Source organism: Neofelis nebulosa, chromosome 8, assembly GCF_028018385.1.
Source record: "Neofelis nebulosa isolate mNeoNeb1 chromosome 8, mNeoNeb1.pri, whole genome shotgun sequence".
Classification (NCBI taxonomy): Eukaryota; Metazoa; Chordata; class Mammalia; order Carnivora; family Felidae; genus Neofelis; species Neofelis nebulosa.
The window spans coordinates 48211924-48233175 of record NC_080789.1 but is presented as its reverse complement, the minus strand read 5'-3'; the positions used below and the strand labels follow the sequence as shown (position 1 = coordinate 48233175).

General features: G+C 34.7%; 1 protein-coding gene across 5 annotated transcripts in view; it reads left to right on the top strand.

Annotated features, from left to right (window-relative positions):
• The window catches only part of CPSF6 (cleavage and polyadenylation specific factor 6), a 33710-nt gene extending 21009 nt beyond the window's left edge, over positions 1–12701 (top strand). For 3 of the 5 annotated variants that reach the window (XM_058742054.1, XM_058742052.1, XM_058742057.1), the window contains 2 exons: positions 934–1126; positions 7802–12701. In XM_058742054.1, coding sequence (XP_058598037.1) covers positions 934–1123 — 190 coding nt within the window. In that variant the 3' untranslated portion in view covers positions 1124–1126; positions 7802–12701. The remainder of the gene's footprint in view (positions 1–933; positions 1127–7801) is intronic. The other 2 variants (XM_058742055.1, XM_058742053.1) reach the window with 1 other exon arrangement.
• Positions 12702–21252: the final 8551 nt, after the last annotated feature.

The following is a 21252-nucleotide window of genomic DNA, read 5'->3' as shown; positions in this document are numbered from 1 at the left end:
TTATTAGAAAGTTTCTGGGGCACCTTGGTGGCTCAGTCAGTTAAGTGTTTGACTCTTGATTTCGGCACAGGTCATGATTGCACAGTTTGAGTTCAAGCCCCACATCAGGCTCTGTGCTGACAGTGCGGAGCCTGCTTGGAATTCTCTCTCCCTCTCTCTGCCCCTCCTCACTTGCACTTTCTTTCTCTCTCAAAATAAATAAATAAAAACTTAAAATATTAAAAAAAATTTCTTAGTGGAGTAGCACTCATGGTAAATCATATTTGGGTTAGTTATAAGTCTAAAATTGATACTACATATAGGTTTAGGTAACCTGTTAATGGGTGGTAATTTTATATACTTATCTCATTGTGTATTGAATAGTTTCATGAATTTTATGCCTAAAAAAACTATCTTCTATGCAGTCTTCAGTTTGAAACAAGTTGTCCTTTGAAGTTGTTTTCTCCCTTTACCTTTCTGTGTTACTTCAGTAAACACTACATGTCTAATGCAGGCTATTAGATGTAATAGATGATAAGATGTATTGCCCTGGTGTGTCTGGATCCCAACTTGGGGGTGAATATTTTTAAAATTGAAATTTCTGTTTGTGTGTGTGTGTGGGGGGGGGGGGGGGGTTGTTGGTTTGTTTTTGGGAGAGGGAGAGAGAATCTTAAGCAGGCTCCATGCTCAGCACGGAGGCTGACATGGGGCTTGATCCCACTATTGTGAGATCATGACCTAAGCCAAAATCAAGAGTCTGTTGCTTAACCAACTGACCCACCCAGGCACTCCAAAAATGGGATTTCTCATTCATGCTTACAGGTGAGTCAGTAAGTCATTATTGGAAGTTCAGGATATCCTAAGTCTAAACTAGATTTACAAGGAATTTTTTGCTTTAGGTAGTAAATACTGCTATCCACTTACAGAGAGCATTAATCCAGTAATTTCTTTTAGAAGACGTGAACGATCAAGAGAGAGGGACCATAGTAGATCACGAGAAAAGAGTCGGCGTCATAAATCCCGTAGTAGAGATCGTCATGATGATTATTATAGAGAGAGAAGCAGAGAACGAGAGAGACACCGGGACCGGGACCGAGACCGGGACCGAGAACGTGACCGAGAACGCGAGTATCGTCATCGTTAGAAGGTGGGTATTTCTTGTTCCTGTTATATGTAGCATATGTGTTGTTAACAGTAATTATAACTCCAAGGCTATTGTTTATACAGTATATACCTACATTTTAAATGGTCCAACTACTTGTTCTGAATTTAATCTTCTGGAAACCTCTCAGAGAAATGACAGGTAAGTAATGACAGGTAAAAAAAAAATTTGACCTTTTACCCTTGAATATTGCTGAATTCAAACTTTTAGATTGTTAATGGCCTTGCTTTAGCAAGAAAATAATCAAGAGGACTCATGTCTACTTCTAAAATCTAAAAATGGGAATTGTCATAATTACATACATAGTTTGCATGTAATTTGAAATATAAAATACAAGGAGTTAATCCATACACACACACACACACACACACACACACACACACACACACACACACAATGTGCTTGGGCTTTTAAATTGAAAGTTTCTCTCCTTGAACTAACTCTATCCCTAAAACTTTTGAAGAAAACCTAACACTATAATAGTTTATAATACAGAAGGATGATTTCTTAGCATTGAAAGCGCTTTTGTACTTAAAAAAGTATTCCTTAGAAAAGACATTTTTCCTGGCATATAGTTTTTGTTTTAAAATAAAAAAAACCATATCCTTTAATTTGCAAAGAAGATACGAAACTTAATTAAAACGGGTTCAGGGTACTCCATATCTAAGAATTTTAAATTGTATCAAATCATGCATCCCAGGTTAGAATAACCTTGAAATAATTTTCTTTGATGTTTCATTCATAAATCATAATCATTGTCTTTTTTTCTGTATTTTAAAACTATTTCTTGTGTACATTTTTCATAAAGTGGGAAGTTGTCTGTTTATACTTCATTTTCACGTGTAATTTTATTTTTATATTTGTGAACAGCATTTATTCATGTGAAAAGTAGGGGCAAGGCACTATAAGGTTTGTGCATGTGACACAGTTTATTCTGTAAACAAAAACTTTTTCTTTATGTGTTGGTGGCATATCCAAATTAAATTAGGCGAAAACAAACCCCTTATAGGTAACTGCACTTTACACAATTATTTTCCATAGTCATGGGAAACACTGAAAATTTTCTCATGCAGTTGTTAGTATTTACATTGTTATGGGGAGAATCAAAGACTAAAAGTGTATGTAATTCTGTGACAATAGCATTTTCTTTAATAGATATATTTTAGCAAACGAGATTCTTTTTAAATAATACAATTTATAAAATAAGCATGTAAGTCTTTATGGTTTGTAAGCTATTACATTATTTACAGATTAAGGGCTTTATGAAGTGAAAAGACCAGTTTAAATACTTTTCTAGCATTTTGAGTATGCATCTTGAATATTTATCAAAACTTTAATTTTAAAATAGTTTTCCATGTATGGTATTATAGAACTTAATAAAATCTCGAAACATTTCTTTAATAGCCAAAGCATCTTTCACTTTTAAAACTGAGCTTATTGAAATTAATACTGCTTTTGGATGTAAGGATTAAGTGTTGTGTCATGTAAGTCTAAACACTAAATTTTAAAAATGTAGTTTTTTTTTCCCCTTGGCCGGAATAGATCTTAATACCATCTTATGAAAAAATTCTCAGTCCATCTGTTGCTTAAGGTGAATTATAGCCAATTTATTACTTGAAATGCTTAATTGTATCAACCATTTCACTTATAGTAAGATACAGTTTCTACAAAGAAGTTATGCTTTTACTTAGACTTTGTTAGTTCTCAACAAGCTTCTAATTCCTGAAGGCATGATAAGCAAAACTTGCATACATCTTTAGTCTTCTCCAAGATTGGATGTGCCCATCAAGGACTTCTGAACCAGATTAGACTCAAAGTTAGTTTCTTCCTGGTTTTAGTTAAACTAGCATAGTCAGCCAAGTAAACTCCTTGAAAAGTCCATTGTTAATTTTAAATACTTTGAATTAACTAACATTACATTCCAGTAATGGGCACACCTAACTATACCATGGCTTGAGTTTCATTACATTCAGACATTAACTATGAATTCCTAACTTGCAAACTATTGTTGACATTTTTCTTAATCACTGATGTGTACCATACCAGAATTCCCATGTTTTGTTTGTACATTAATCAGAATTGAGTTGTAATATTGTTATGTGCCTTCATCCAAGCAAAATTTTACATAAGCATTTCTAGAGCAAAAAATTCTGTTATCCTGGATTACTGTACCTTTATTACCAAACAGTATTTATTGCGGATGTAGTTGTGAATCACAGGGGTGGGGTCTAGGATTAAATATATTCAAGTGAAAAACTTTTAAACAAACAAACCTGCACATTTAATTATTACCATAATAGGGTCTGTTGACCTTTTTAGAAGTTTTAAAATATGAGTCCTTTTGAGCTTTCATGTAAATCTTAAACGGACTAAATGGAATACAAGTAACTTGGAAGCTAACGTGAATGTCAGTAAGCAAGCGTGTATATAAATAAAACAGTAATGTAATTTATTATTAAATTGATGAATGGCTATGAAAGGGCAAGTTCTTAATTTAACTGGAAACTTAATGATGTTGGTAAGCTGTTATTGTCTGTCCCATCTTAATTTTTTTTTGTGTTTGAATTGTTGGTAATGTTAATTGCATTCTCATTTAAAATATGTATTAATTTTTCTGAAAGCATTCAGTATCTAAGTTCAAGTAGGTGATATTTTAATGGGAATATCAGTATTGTAAATTTTCAGTATGTAAATATACTGTATTTCATATTCTGTAATTTCTGCCTCTATTCTCAGACCACTCTGAGCAAAACACAAGTAGTTCAGTGTTTTAAGATTGTACACTTCTTATAGAAATAATTTTACTTTCATGGTTGAGTTATTTTCTTTTAGATTGCATTCCTCTTATTACTTGTTTGGAAAAATGCCACACAGCAAATTTCTGTTGATGATTCAGTTTTTCTTTGTGTACAAAGAGTGATGAATCCAGATTATTTTTTAAAATAGTCTTTATTCATGCTTTTCCTCCCATGAGGTTTTACATATTTTCAAATCTATATCCATTTCTTTGATAAAAATTTAAAGCATCTTGTATGAGATATGAATTAAATAACCACATTTTTGGTAAGATTGCCTTTTTTCCCATATATATATTATGATTTAAGGTTGTGTTGTTTATTGCACAAGATTTAGGGTGCTTCGCAGTCTTTAATTGATAGTTTCTCATTAATTGGGGGAGAAGCCAAAAGATAAAAAGTTTTTTCTTACATGCTAAGATGTTTCATGTCTTTAAGATGTAGTGTTACTTAGAGGCTAATGTGAAAATTAAGTTATCTTTAATTATCTAATGAATGATACTGGTGGAAATGATATTTAAAAATTATTTCTGCAACTCTTAGGTCATCTGAGATCTGCCTCATATTGTCCAACCTTGTGTTTGTGTTTTCCCGTATATCCTAACTGTTCTGCTTCATCTGGATATGCTAGTTCTCTCTTCTTTTGCTCTGAGTTTCCTTGCTTTTAGTATTTGCAGTATGTTACTACATGGCTATCTTAATTGAAGTGATAGAGGGTAGGAAGTAATCCCTTGAATGGATGTGTAGTGTGGTTTTTGCTCATTGTGGTTTAAGAATAGGTTTTGTTTACAAATGATTAATGTTCCCTGTTAAAAGAAAATTCAATGCCAATGTGAGTCACCTTGCTCTCACCTTCATCTCAATGTGAAATATACTACCATTGTTGTAGTTTGTAAACTAGATCATTTTGAATAAGTAATGTTTTGAATGAATTTTAGTTAGCATTGTTTAAAGAAAACCTAATAACCAAAAAGGGGGACGTGTGCCATATATGGTATCCAAATTTACTAATTTGCCTTCTGTGGTAGCTTGTTTTTATCCTCAGAGGAAATTCTAAATCACATAAACAGCTTAATTTGAAAAAATTTGTTTGTGAAATTTGGGGGGCAAAGATGAGTTTTCTTTGTGGCGAAGTTTATTTCCATAGTGAACTGCCTAGAGCAACAATCCTGTATGTTTTATATATAGTGTAATGAAAGACTTTAGTTAAAATGAGGTAAGTACTATGTCCACAGGTAGAAAGAAGGAAATACCAAATGTTGTGGTAGTAAGGGAGTTTTTGTAAATATCTCCAATAAGCAGAATTTCACATAATATGTTTTAGCACAAGAAGAATTTTATATTCAGATACTTCGTATTTCTTTTGCCCACTCCTTCCCTATTCCTCGCATTAAGGAGAAGTTTTCAGAAGAGAAAAGTGAATTTTATTTCACTGAGTTAATAGAATCACATCTCTAAAATTGTAGTAGAATTCTATTTAGTTAATTCTTTTCATTCAATATTAATGTGAAAATCTATGAAAGATCTGTGTCAAGTATGTATTTTAATCTTACTACAAAGGTGAATTTGCCACAAGTTTAGGAATACTGATGCTAACAAATTTTCCTAGATAAGTTTCTAACAGAAATGCTCATAATTTGAGTTGTTAGTATTGGCTTTATTTTACATTATCTCGTTATACAGGTGCTTCTCTGAATTGAGATTTTACTTAGCGCTTAACTTTATATACTTCATTAAAGAGCTGTAGATTCCATTTGTCTTCTTAATTTCTTATCAACTGTTTACATAGATCTTCCTTTTATAACTGATAGCTAAAACTAGTAATTGTGTGGCTTTGATATTAACATATCTGACTAAATGGTATTCTGAAAACATGAGCATTGAATGTATTTGTCACTCTTTTTTGATATCTTTGTTCATGTAGATGTCCTAGAAATTTGAGAGTATAATATGGGATTGGATTATTGGAAATGGGTTGTATTGCCTTCAAATTTGCTTCCGTTTGAGTTTGTAAAATTTGTATTTCCAAATGGATAAATGTAAAGTGTTTAGAAATAGAAATAAAAACTGTCAGACTATCCCCCAGATTTTATGTCTGTATGGTGAAAACGAGAGACTTATTAATAGTAAAGGTCTACCTATGAAGTATAATCAAGCAAAAGATGAGTGCATTTGTCCTGCATAAAGATGTATGTTACAATTTCATGAACAGGGTTCTCTACATAAAATGTAGTAAAATTCTCCTTTGGAGTGATTAATAAGATAAAGTTGCAGTGTATGCCATATGTTTTTTGGAAGAATTGGGTATTTTTGTTTTGCTCACTGTGACTTTAAATAATTTTCCCCTCTTAATGACCAGATCTCTCTTCTATATCTCTCACATCACAACAAAAAGGGTAGGGAGATAACATACTTTGGTAGTAAGATTTATGAATTTCAGAGTAGTGCATCTTTTCAGGTTAGAACATACTTCTTATCTTTTCTTTAATACTTTAATACCAGGGGTTTTTTTATGCATTGCAAGGCATAAAAATAAAACCTATAAAAGCTGCCTTTCTAGATTTTTTTTTTCATGAAATAATTCTACCTAAAGTTTCATCAACATAAAATAAAGGTATAATAAAAGGTAACATTAGCAATGGTTTAAATATCTCGTTGAAAAATATGGGCAAATAGAAATTATTTAAAAGAGAAAGTCCAGAATTATAACATCTAGTGGTTGTTTTTTTCTTTTGCAGTTGTAAAATTTAGGTTTTCACTCCTAGGCAATGTGAATGCATATGTATATTGATGCTCTTAAGATGGTTGCCGCCTAGTTGGGGAGGAAAGGACATAAAATAAAACATTTATAGTTGTGACAGTATTAATTACTCTTAATTATAGAGCAGAAAGTATTTTCCAATTACTTTTATGGCAAGAATATCACTAAATATTGTGCCCTTTTACCTTTTACTACATCATCTTGCTGAAATGCTCTCTTGGAATTTATATTTTAAATACCTCGTGTTTCAGTGATCACTTACATGCAAGTTAATTGAATGCTGCTTTTGTGAACCTCTACCTGAAGTTTGCTATTTATGTATTCTTGAAATTTCAGTTTATCAAATTTATTGGTTTTTTTTTTCTTTATGTGAGTTTTCAATGAAATTTATCATTGTAGATTCTTATTTAGTGTGTTTTGGGTTAGCTTATCTAAATACGTTAGGTAACTTTACATTAGAGTGAAAGTAAAGTTAATGTTTTAAATTTGTATCACGTCTGAAGATTTGTACGTGGATGTCATATTTATTTAAATGTGCATATTGAGCTATATATTTATAAATTTTATCTATAAATTTTGTAACATGGAACAGTTTGATTTATAATTTGCAGAAGTTCCTGTATGCTGTCAAATAAATACAACTAATTTGTAAAATAATTTATTGCATTTTATATTCAGTTCACATTTAATTGTTAATGAGTTATATAGAATTGATATGTGGGTGAATGAAAAATATTTACATTAAAATCATTCGAGCATTTCCATTTATTTTTGTAGTATGCATACTTTAGAAAATGACTTATAAATGTTTCCATCATCACAGAAACAGCAGCTGCTATACTTTCCTTTCTGTTTCAGTCATTAAATTAATAAGGCAGTAATAACTAAGAAGAATGAAATGAGAATGTGTCCGTTTTAATCGTCACATAAATTGGGAGCATTTCTCCACCATGAAGGCAGCTACTGTTTCAGTTAACTTTTATTGTGTTAGAATACGTAACAGTGAAGTAGATGCACGACTTGTGTATGTATAGTTAAGCCAGCGTTTTTCTGTGTATTATGGGGAATAGCAAAATCTACATCACAAATTTTGACACATTACAGCTGAAGGAAGAGGAACACCTTCCAAGACAAAACAGTCTTCATGGGGGAAAAATGACGCTTGTCCAGCAGTTTGCTTCTTGTGATTGAACTGAACCTGTAAGGATTCATGGATAAAATGAACAGGAATAGATCTGAATAAAGCAAATCTGCATAAATGGTAACCAGTAGCTCTACTTTTATTTTTTATGTTGCTTAACTGTTTTATTTGAAGGAAACCTGTGTGATTTAAAAAAAAGTTATAGCTTTTGCAACTTTATTACTGGTTATATACATTTGGCCATTCTAATGTGCAAGCAATTGGAAAAAACGTCAAGTAAATGCTTGTTTTTGTAGTAGTTTGTTCTTGTTAAAAATGTTCATATGATAATGTCTGTAAACAGCACCACTTTGATTACAATAGATGTAGTGTTGTAATAAACTGTTCAATGGGGCTGATGTGTAAAGCTGTTCAAGTTATTTGATGTTTACACCTCAGGGAAAGTCTTGTGTTCAGCAATATCTAAAGATAATGTTACTATGACATTTATACTGTCCTTTAAAAAAGCATTGCAATAGCGGTTTTGGATATGCACCAATCTAATCTTGCGTTCAGTGAATTAAACATACTAATTAAGTGTCTCTTGCCCTTGATTTTGATATTAGAATAGGTGAATTACATGGATATTTAATATTTCTATATTCTGCTTTTCTAGCTGTTTTTACCTAGTTAGCTTGTGATTTTGCTGAATGGTATGTAAACTTGTAAAGTCTCACAGACATAGCAATCCAGTCGATGTGTTAGGGGTCAAAAAAATTTTTGTGGTTTTAACATTTTAGTAAAAACCCATACATGATTTGCTACAGTAATGCAGCTTAATTACAACACAGATGTACTGAAATGCTTAATTGTAAACTGCTAGCATTGAAGAAATATTTTGACAATTCTGATTTGATGCGGCAGTTATTTGCTGTTTTATATTAATAGTGCTTATGGTTTATTTTTGAAGCCATGAGCAATGTAAATACAGCCGTGCAGCAGACAAATGTGAGTAAGGAGAGCATTTAGTTTTATTTTCTGGTTACTATAGATTTTGGAAGGACGTGATGCTTACTGATCTCGAGTTGTATTCTCCTGTATGTGTAATGGGTGATTATAGGTGTACCCTGTCACCACAGTTTAAGGAATCTTGTGTGTGTTCATGCAGCCTTTTGATTCATGCTAGAGTTACTTAATCAAAGATTTTTTTCAAATCTGCCTTGCATATAGGCCCACATTAAAAGCACTTGGCTAGCATGTGTTCTTAATTGCAAAATTAGCATAGGCAGAGTGTCAACTTGATGAGACACTTGTATAGGAAGGTCATTCCGAATCATTACTTCAGAAATTTGAGTTGGATTCCTAAGCAAGTTAATTTGTTTTTAATGTTTTTAAGATCTGATTATCTGAGAGATCTGGTAATACACATTGGTTATTTAAAAAGATAGCCAAATTTCAGGACAGTGCTTAAAGTATTTAGGTACCCTAGATATGATGTCATGTGCAACTTGTAGAAGCCCTCCAGAGATTTGCACTGCAGTTCTTCACGTTCATTTTGTCCACTATCACACTAGTTCTCACAAAATTACCCGTATTATTGCTAGTTTTATTTTAAAACATTTTGTGATTGGAGTATTTGTGCATGAGATCACTGGCATTCATCAGAACTGTTTGCTCTCAGATTCTTCAAGTGTTCTATCTTGTTGGAAATGCAGTTGCCTTTTTAACATTATTTGAGTTGTATCAAAATCAGTTTTCTTGTTTTGTGCATAGGTGTTGTTTTGTCATTCCTTAGCTTTATTATATTTTCATTACAATGCCCTAATGTGAAGAAGTGTGGACATAAGTATATTACAAGGGAAATTAGTTAATAGTAAGCTTAAAAGGTAAGTAAATGTCCATGAGAATAAGATACTCTCTGAGTTTTTAAATGGAATTATAAAAATCTAACCGCTTGAACTTGAGATGAAACTGGAAATTTTGTACTAATTAAATCCTTCATTTACCTTTTCATTTTTTATCAGTGGAACCCTTTAATTGCTCATTCTGTTTCACTCTTCTCCCTACGTGGCTGATCTCATTACATGACTTTTGTTGCAGACAATGTGAGTGTATTAGAATTGTTTGCTGCTAGTCCCATTGTTTTTAAATGATGTCAGAAGGAAACAACTTTGGTTTGGCCCATTAATTTTTAGTCTTTTTCTACCTGGTAACACATGAATGTATAGCAGTAAAGGTGAAAATTGCAAGCCTTGTTTTATTCTTCATATCCCTTCTGTTGTCTGGGCTAATGTTACTCAAAAACTCTTTCTTTCTTTCTTTTTTTTTTTTTTTTTTTTAACATGTAAAAACAATCCAAAGAGATAAATCATTACATACATCACCAAAAAAAAAAAAAAAAAAAAAAAAAAAGACAGAGAGAAAGAGAGTTTCAGAGACCTTTTCATTTCTTAATAATAATTGTAGTGAATATGAAAACAGACTTGAGTTTAACTTTGAACCATAGGCATTTTTTAGTGCTATGCAGTGACATTCCTTTCAGCCAGTAAAGTTATGAATGACTGATGCAGCACCTCCGTGGTATTGCTTCTGAAGCAACACTCAATCGAATGTGCTGCTTTTAGTTAAAGGACATACATTTTGGAAAGGATATTCCATTGTAAATTTGGAAGTGTTTATTTTGTCAGTTTTCATAACCAAGATTTGGAGTAAGTTGCAGTGGCTGTTGATCATAGTTTAGCCCATTTAATGGCCCCTTTCCGTAGAATATTCTTAAGCAGTTAACTACAATTTGAAGTTCACAGATAACTTATGGATTGTAGCTTAAGGTATTATTTTCATTTAATTCTCCTGTGGAGAATATTGCTTTGTTTTTTACTAGTTTAAGGTCAGTTCTTAAAACAAACACAGGATTTTAATGAATGTTGTATAACATTTTATAGTGGAAGGGGGAAATTGTTGGAAGGGTAAAGACGTCTCTTTCCCTCATGTATTTAAATGTGCCAATAACCTAAATACATACTGTTTTATACAATGAAATGCTACTTACTACGAAACATTCTGTTGGAGTGCTCTCAACATTTTGGTTTTCATACCTGAATGGTCATTGCATTTTTCTGTATTTTATAAGGTGACTCCAATTTTGTGTTTTAAGCTTCAGCCTGTTATTTTAAGAGGAAGTTTATGTTTTGATTCTTTACTGAGAATACAGTATTGAGAGTCTTACTGTTTTACAGATAACTGCCTTTTAAATTTTATTCATTAAGTTCATTTGCATCCCATAGCTGTCTGTAAATGTTTCCTGCAGTTGTATGTACTCAAATGCACGCTTATCCATTGTACATATTAGACATTTTTTGTGCTAAAGTATATTAAGTGGGATTTTTGTAGCAAAGCATTCTATTTTTCTGTTCTTACTCTGTGTGTGTGTTGTTTTTTTTACATTAACCTTCAGTTTAAACACTGGAGTATTTATTTCATTTTTTAGCAACTTGACTCTTAGAAGCCTTAGACTAATTTTTAATAAATATTCAACCAAAAATTATAAATTTAAGATGTGGCCTTACATACAGCATTCCTTGTGTTTGTAATGTGAGATTTTTGATTAGAGAAATCAAAAGATTCTGGATTAAAGTTTCATTGTAAGTTGAAATAGAAAATGTGTTAAAATGTCTAGGCTTCTGGGAGGAAGTTCTTTTACTCTTCTTTCTTGGCATTAGAAAGAAGCAATATGGATTTTTATGAATATTCAGGCAATTGTATCCAGTTTCGATTGATTTAGGTTTGTCTTAACCGATGTTCTTTAAAATTTCAGGTTGTTGGCATTCACTCTGAGTATGCAGCTATTGTGGTTTTTGTATGGGACATACAAACACTTGGTTAGGTATAGACAGATTTTAATGTTTTAAAGACTTCTTGCTATATTAACATATTGTAATAGGAGTCTTTTAAAATATTAGATAGAATTTAACTGAAGTCACACAAATCTTGAAATGGTATTAGCAGATAGTAAATACTACAGAAAGTTTTTCATGTGGGAGCATCCTAAAACTCTGCCATGGGTGTAAATGTTTGCATTAATTTCATAATTGGACAGACCCTGCATTTAGTAAAAACATTTCGTTTTGAAGATGTGGTGTTTTTTTGTTTTTTTTTTTGTCACACTGTTACTGCATAACACTTCTCAGCATTCTGTAAGTTATATTATTTTAAAACACAATGGTGAATTCATGTTTATTTTTTTACTTTGAAAATTGTAGTACTCAGGTGGTATTTAATGAGAAAGGATCCTTGGGGTAAATCATAATGTATTCTAAGGAATGCATCTATAACATTGATGACTTTAGCCTTAAAAAAAGGTCTATTCTTACTCTTCTTCCTCTTCATCCCATGGTATATTAGCAAAGTAGTTTACAGCCTTGTACAGCCTTATATAGTTGTTTTACAATTTTTAATGGAAAGCCCTTAACAAAAAAATTGTATCATATTCCCAGTATCCATGAATTAACTGAAATCACGGTTTGTAAATAATTTGTCTAATACCAGAAGGCCAAAGAAAGTCTTAAAATTTTAGCTATTGACTCTGGTGACTTCACAATAAGATTTCTGTGCAAAAGGTAAGGTGATATTTGATCAAATAGACATCTTTTTGGTGTCCATGAGAACTAGACTTCCATATTAGCTTCTATTAAAAAGCTCATTCCATTTTATTAAAATGTTTGTAATTGCAATTTTGTGTTTAATGTTTATTTTCTGTCTTTTCTTTCTTTAGCATTTAGGTGACTGTTCAGCAGTTTGCTATATGGCCATTGTTGGCCTTAAACTGCGCTAGTAACAAGCATGGTATTTATCTTGTATTAAAAATAAAACACGGTTTTGATAATACTTTACAGTTTGTCCTTTTGTTTGATTCATAATTTAGCCATTGTGTCTGGTTTGAATAATTCATATTTTTTGGCAATACACAGTATGACAGAAGTTGGACTCTCATCTGTATTTTGTCTTTAAGCCAGCCTCCTAGTTGGTGGTTATTTTCTTCTGTATTGACATTTTGATGGTCTCTAAAGCAGATGATTAGGATCCTAAAATTAGGATTTAGAAACCTAAAACAGTTCTAAGCTGTTTTATTCTCAAACCTAAGATTCAGATAACGTTTGTCTAGTTTTAGGGGATTATTGACCTTCCTAGACTCGAGTCAAGTAAAAATGTTTCTAGATCACAGCAAAAATATTTTACCAGCTAGCTTGGAGACAATATAGAGTACTTTTAAACAGTAACAAATTGTGATTTCAGTAAGGATTTGTATGCCAGGTATTAGGCCCCAGGTTAGAAAACCTGCATGCGTCAAAGTATGTTGAAGGTAGTAAGTCTATAAACAGTCCTAGCCATATGAGGAAATAAGTTACCATTACTAGGATCCATTTCCATGCCCCCATTAAAACTGTTTCGGGTTTTGTTAGTTTCCCTATTACTCTGTTACATGTTTACATTTTGAAGAAGATTGCATTCATTGATCATCCTTTCATTCAGTTGAGACTCTTGCAGAGAGTATTTGACTGAAAGAAAGATTGTTAGGAACATTTTTTAACCCAGTGCCACATAAGACTCCGTAGGAGTCAGTCAAGGCTTGATTTAGTGAAAGGTGGACTTGTGGCCTTTCTTTTTTTTTTTTTTTTTTTTTTTAAGAACGAGCACGGGAGCAGGGGAGGGTGGGGGAGAGTATTTAAGTGGGCTCCACACTAAGCGTGGAACCTGACATGGGGTTTGATCAACCACGACTGTGAGATCATGACCTGAACCAAAACTAAGAGTCAGACATTCAACCGATTGACCCACCCAGGCGCCCCAGATGGACCTTTTCTTTTAAAGGATTTGTAGACAGAATTTTCCCAATCTAGTTTTATTACCTAACCATTACCATGAAACAAGAAATGTTAGAAGTGGTTTCCAGTGCTTCTTGTTTCCATCTTGTCTCCCTTTTATATTTCACTAACAGAGCGGTTGGATTTTTATATCAGTTCCCATCAACTGCTGTTGTCAGTGCCAGATAAGGGATATATACATTATATATCTTACCTTTCAGAAATCTGTATTTAGCTTTATACGAAAACTTTAGAAAGTAGGGTTTACTTCCTTAATGTTAACACGGAGACCTGAAGAACGAATAAGACTTGGTGAAGGGGGAAAGGAGATCCCTTCTGGTCCAAGAGGTTTGCACAAAAGGGCTTTTGGCAGGAGGGAGCAGATTAGTAGGAATTGGAGGAATGCCAGATTGGCGCAAGTGGGAAGTGAGAATCATTAGCTTGTGTATGGGTTTCAGGAAAAAGGCAAGAGCCAAGACGATGGGGTTAAATCACAGTAAAGATTGCCCTCTTCCCCCCCCCCCCCCCCCCCCCCCCCCCGCTCAGTTGGTTGAGCATCCAACATTGGTTCAGGTCATGATCTCGCTGTTTGTGGGTTTGAGCCCTGCATCAGGCTCTGTGCTGACAGCTAGGAGCCTGGAGCCTGCTTCATGTTCTGTGTCTCCCCCCCCTCTCTCTGCCCCTCCCCCACTCTCACTCAGTCTCTCTCTCAAAAATAAACATTAAAAAATTAAAAAAAAGAAAAGATTGCCCCCCCCCCAATGATGTGGAATCGTTGAAGTTTGAAGTGTCCTGTCACTAGCATTTCAAAACTTTTTTTGGCTATAAAATTAAATCAGTAAAAGAATAGATCAGGTAAACCAGTGAAGCCATTACAGCAATCTTCAACTACAGGGAGATAGGATAATAGAAGTAGAGAAAAGTTGATTTAGTGAAAGACTTAGGAAACTGAATTGATATACTTAGTGGATGTTTAGATAGGAGGTGAGAAAAATGACTTTGACAGCTTATGTAATGCTGTGTCATTGCCCAAGTCAGGAAGTTTTGGAAAAAGATGTGGAGATAGTATGAATTTAGTGCCTTTTGAGATCCAAGAAATAGCAAGAGTAATTTGTTACATGGTTTTGGAGTTTTGAAGACATGGGTTAAAGCCATAACTTTGCAGTAAGTTAAATAGAGAAGAAACCATCGAAATGGGATGAGTCTGATACAACTTCAGGTTTCTGGTTTAGGAAATGATGCTCATTGAGATCAGCAGTAGGAGAGGAAGTAGCTAATTTTTGTTGTTGTTAAATTTAAGCTCTGTACCCAGCACGGGGCTGCAGTCATGACCCTGTGATCAAGAGTCCTGTGCAGTATCAACTAGGCCCACCAGGCGCCCAGAGGAAGTAGCTTTGGATTAGAAGAGAAACATTCCTTCCTCAGGAGGGAAGATAACAGATAAAAATAGGGGCGCCTGGATGGCTCAGTCAGTTAAGTGTCCTACTTTGGCTCAGGTCATGATCTCACGGTTCATGGGTTTGGGCCTCATGTCAGGCTATGTGCTTCGGATTCTGTGTCTCTCTCTCTCTCTGCCCTTCCCGTGCTTGTGCTCTGTCTCTCTCAAAAATAAACATTAAAACACACAGAAGTTTGGGGGCTATGTAAGTAGGTGGTATAGATTTTAAGACCTGTCTAGTGACTTCAAAACAGTTGAGGACATTGTGCAAGGGTTTGTGGTTTAAGTTTGGGAGAATAAACTGATGTTGATAGGTTTGTTGGGACTTAGTCTAGCTGAGAGTAGGTTCCATTTTTGTGGTGGCAGTCCACTTAATAACACATTCAGTCACCCATAAGGTAGGTAGTTGGGTCAAGCTCTGGGATGGGAAAGGCATTAATAATAGTTTTTATCACTTTTCTGTTTAATGGTTGTCAACCCAGCTACAGAATAGAGTTACCCTCTTGATGGTTGGTTGGTTGGTTGGTTGGTTTGATAGGGGGAAAGGTGCCATCAGCATTTTTAGAAATGGCTCTAGTACCTATTCTCTTAGTTTATTAAATCACCGTAAAAGATAGTATTCTTTTTCAAGTGAGCCAGTAGGCTCTGAAGAGTTACCTGACTGCTAGCAGAATGGTGAGTCGAAGTTGGGATGTTTATGATTTTTCGGTCATTTGCTGAATGCTATCAAACTATGCCCCAGCTCTGCCATTAGTGCTAATTTAAAAAGCTTTATTGATACCTGAACTGTAAACATTTAGGAACATACTTCTTTAGGGGCTCCTGGGTGGCTCAGTCAGTTAAGTGTCTGACTTTCTTGATCTCAGCTCAGGTCTTAATCTCAGGGTTGTGAGTTTAAACCCTGTCTGTGTTGGGCTCCACACTGGGCATAGAGCATGGAGCCTACTTTAAATATATATTTATATATATTAAATATTTATGTATGTGTATAATTTGGGCATCGACTAAGAAATTGAGCTTCACCCCAGTGCAGTAGAGAAACTTTGGTACCATTGTGTATCACTTTAGTTTTTTTTATCCCCCAAACTGACTAAGTCATTTTACATTATTGCCTCGTCAGATTTCCACAGGTAGGGGATGGGTTGGGTGGGGAATCACCTTAAATGAAAATACAAACTAAAGAATTTTCCTAATCATCGAATCTAAGAATGTGCTCAATTTTCTAGAAGGTGATTTGCAGAATGTGAAGGCTAGAGCTAATTATTACTGAATTTAGTGATCGCTGGTTTTCAGTTAGTAGTATATCCATTGTAAACACTTGTCTGTTGCAGTTATTTTTATGCAACTCAAATTATTCCAGGATTTGTAAACTTTAAGCTCTTTCATATTTCACATTACTTGTGAAAATGCTATGTGTATCTGTGCCCACTGGGAGACTGCCTACCTATAAGCTTCCATAGCAGTCTGGTATATGCTGCCCTGGGCTTTCTAAATGATCTGAGTATGTGAATGGACACTAAAGGGAGGATGGTGATGGAAGGAGCAACTTCTCATCTCCGTTGAGGATACCTGGTAGTGATCCTACCTAGAGTTACCTTCTACCAGTTGTTACCCCTGCTTACACAAATACTGAGAACATGCCCTTTTATCAGAAGTTGATCTGTTAGCATAAATAAGCAAATAAAGCTGGGAGTCATAAATGGAGACTTTCATTTAAATTTTATTACTCCCTACATTCTTCCTAGTCTCTTGCTGTTTTTCTTCCCTAGACGTTTAATTGGGGGTACTCCGAGGATGTTTAGCCTCCCTGATGTCTCCTGGCTTTGGGTATTAGTATGCTGTCAATTTCTAAATTTAGATTTCCAATTCAAACTTCAAACCTTTTCCCCAAACTGTCTACTAGACACCTTCAATATCTAATAGGCATGTCCAGCAACATGCCAAAACTGAACTCTCCACCACTCCCCCACCATCTGCTAAGCCCTCAGTCTTTCTCAACAGCTAACACCCAATACCATCATTTTCATTGCATAGGTGCAAACTTTGAAATCAGTGTTCTACCTTACATCCAGTATATCAGGAGATCTTTTTGTCTATAGTCAGAAAATACCAAGAATCTGACCACTTACCACTTCCACTGCTTTCGTCATTTGCCTGTATCACTTCAGTAATTCCAAGAGGCCTCCCCGCTTTCTGTTCTTGCTTCCGTACAATCTTTTCTCAGCACAAATGTCGATTTTTTATCGTGTCTCCAAGATCTACAGTGTCTCCGTTTTTATCAGGAAAGCTCCAGTCTTTATATAAAGTTTCTCCACGATTTGACCCCTGATACCTCTCTGACCAGATCTCCCAATACTACTCTGTACTCCCTGCTCATTGCATCCCAGCCACTTTGGCCTCATTTTTTCAGATAGGCCAGACATGCTTCTGCCTCTCAGCCTTTTTGCAGGGGCCATTTCCCCTGCCTGGAATGCTTTGGATATCTGCAAAACAGTGTCATCTTAATGAGGTTTATTTTCACCTTTCTATTAAAGAACAGAGACCTGATAACTCTTTTACTCTGCTTTATTTTCCCAAGCATTTATTAACATATGTTCCCTAACACAATACATGGTATGTTTGTTCATTAGAATATAGAAGCCCACGAAAGCAGAAATCCTCATTTTAGTTCCAAGTTCTTAGATCAGCGTGTGGCACATAGATGTTTAATAAATGTTTGAATGAATTAATGTCTCAAGTGTAGGTCTACCACATTACCTTGTTAGCCAAAGCCTAAATAGGTATCCCCCAGTTTGCAAAAGTTTGCATTTATGCTGCTTCACTGTTGTGAAAGACCTACATTAGTGCCTGTTTTTGCTAACCTAAGGAAATCTGAAGATTTTTGCTTTGATGAAAAAAGGCAAAAGGTGAAAATAGTGTTGAGCGTTTGTTTTACAAGCCATTAAAGAGGCTGCATGCACCCTGAGCCGCTGAGTGGTACTGCAAAGCTCCTTCCCGGGGAACTACGCTCCACAGCGAACTGCCAATGCTTTGAACTGTGAGCATCTGTGCTTCATCTTGATTTATTTTGTACATCCTCTAGTAAAACGTGTCCTAAGCCTGAGGTTATCTTTTGGGCCTGGGAATGCTCAAAAAGTTTCCCATATAAATTAAAGGTAATTCCTTCACTTTATGCCATCTTACCTCTATTTTTGGTTAGCGGGGAAACCGGTAATACTAGTTGTAAGAGCTGATTCAGCAGCATCTTTCAAATTGTAGGACAGTTTTTAAAATCTCATTTTAGCCATTTTCGAAGTGTACATTTCAGTGATAGTAAGTACACTCACAAAGTGTAGCTGTGACCACTATCCATTCCCAGAACTGTTCCATCATCCCAAGCAAACAGTGTACCCATTACACGAAAACTCCTCGTTCCTGCTTCATTCCAGCCCCTGACAACCTCTACTATATTTTCTGTCTATGAATTTGCCTATTTTAGGTTCCTCACATAAGTGGAGTCATACACTATGTGGTCCTGTGTGACGGGCGTATTTCACTTAATGTTTTTTCAAAGTTTATCCATGTTGTATCGCATGTATCAGAATTTCATCACTTTCTATGGCTGAATGATCCATTGTATGTATATGCCACATTTTATTTATCCATTCACTTGTCGATGGACGTTGGGTTTTTTCCACCTTTTGGCTACGATGGATATTGGTGTACAAGAATCTGAACCCCAAAACTTCCACACTAGCTGCACCATTTATAGTCCTACCATCAATACATGAGAATTTCAGTTTCTCCACATCCTGGCCAACAGTTATTTTTTGTTTTTCTGATAATAGCCATCTTAATGGGTATGAAGTGGTGTGTCTTTGTCAACTGCAGTTTTTAAAGTGACTCATCTTGGGGCGCCTGGGTGGCGCAGTCGGTTAAGCGGCCGACTTCAGCCAGGTCACGATCTCGCGGTCCGTGAGTTCGAGCCCCGCGTCGGGCTCTGGGCTGATGGCTCGGAGCCTGGAGCCTGTTTCCGCTTCTGTGCCTCCCTCTCTCTCTGCCCCTCCCCCGTTCATGCTCTGTCTCTCTCTGTCCCAAAAATAAATAAAAAACGTTGAAAAAAAAATTAAAAAAAAAATAAAATAAAAAAAATAAAGTGACTCATCTTTATTGAGTCTTCCCAAATTTTAAACTTAGTTTTCATTGAACCAATTCTATTTGCACTCAACATTTCATTGGTTTATATAATACAAGGTCATGAAGTCACAGGAAAAAGTATTAATTGACATAGTCTAAACACGAACACAACTGATCCATAGTAAACCTATAATTAGTAAGAGCAGAAATTCTCCAGTGCCTGACTGGCTCAGTCAGAAGAACGTGTTACTCTTCATCTCGGAGTCATGAGTTTGAGCCCCACATTGGGTATAGAGATTACTAAAAAAATAAAGTTAAAAAGTAGTTGGTTTTGGACATCTATGTTCTGTGAATAAGTCTTTTATAGAGACAATGTATAGGTGGGTTATATGGGGCCACTTGAGTGTTTTCACAGTATCAACATTTTCTTATTAATTGGTCTAAAAGTGTAATCTATAGACTACCGATGTCAGCATCACCTGAATAGGGAACTTGTTCCAAATCTGAATCAGGCCCCACCCCAGACTTAGGGAATCAGAATCTGCATTTGGACAAGATGCCTAAGTGACTTATGCACAGTAATGATCAATAAATTGGGTTTTTAAACTTTTAATGCCTGGCTGCCTGATATTTCAACTTACAGTTTTAATCGGTTCTTGTGGTTGGATATTCAGGTTATTTCCCTTGATTTTTTACTAGTATGAAGGATATGGCAGTGACTCTCCTAAGTAAATCTAAATGTGAATCTCTGTTTTCCAGAAAGTCGTTTATTAGAATTCTTGATTCAATGAATATGAACATTTGAGGTTTTTTGACACATGAAGTTGCCCTCTGATCACCTTCACTCCATCTGTATATGAAAAATCATATTTCTCCAGATACTTTTCAATAATGGTTGCTTTGAAAATATATACCCATTTTGGAAGTGAAAACTGATGTCTTATTTTTAAGTGTTTGATTTTTACAGTGACTTTAAATGTTTAAGTTTTAAACTTAAAAATATTTTAAAAGGTTAGTGTGCTGCCATCTAGTGATAGCTTTATATAAGGAAAGAATAAGTCATAATTCAGTAATTCCATTTTATACTTGAATACATTTGTATGCATTCAGACCCAAATACAACCAATAAAGGGCAGACACAAGAACTGAGAGATCCAAGCCAAGTTCCAGTATCCAAAAGAGAGCTAAACGATTCTTTTCTGATCCAATATTCCTGTTAAGTTACAGAACTACAGTCAAACCAAAATGAAGTCATAAAAATAATACCCTTATTTTTCCTGTGGAATCGACTGAAACCTTTTTTACTTGCCTTTTTAGACAGAAAAAAATTTTTTAATTTATTTTTCAGAGACAGGGAGAGGCAGACAGGCTTTGAAGCGGGCTCTGTGCTGACAGAGCCTGATGTGGGTCTCGAACTCACAAATTGTGAGATTATGACCTGATCAAAGTCAGACACTTAACCAGCTGAGCCACCCAGGTACCCAATACTGAAAATATGAATTTGCCCAATGCACACAATACGTCATTTGAAGGAAAGGTATTTTGTACTTAACAAGTTTTGTAATTCTATACATAGACCATTAATTAGAGAATATATTTAACATTTCTTTGAAGAAGTATATAGTATCCTAATGTTATTCTGAATAGAATTCTCATGGTAGGTATAAGAGTGGGCTTAATTTTATTTAGTTATTTAACACTGTATTTTGTTTTTAACCCTAGGTGAAAGCCTATCTTTTTTAGCATTTGAATGCCAACTCTGTACCAAGTATGGGATTCAGGAATGGGCCCATTCTTCCTGTTTTTGGGAGCCAGGAAATAGAATAATTTCTACTCAATGAATACTCAAAATTATTGCAGTGTGCAAAATACCTTGAGCATACAAAGAAAGAAAGCAATGGGCTGTCTGGAAGAAAAGAGTTGATGAAACTAATACATGCTGGCCACTTTCCCATGTGTTATTTCATTTAGGTGTTGAAACAATCTTATTGGAGTACTTCATTTCACAGGGAAACAAATT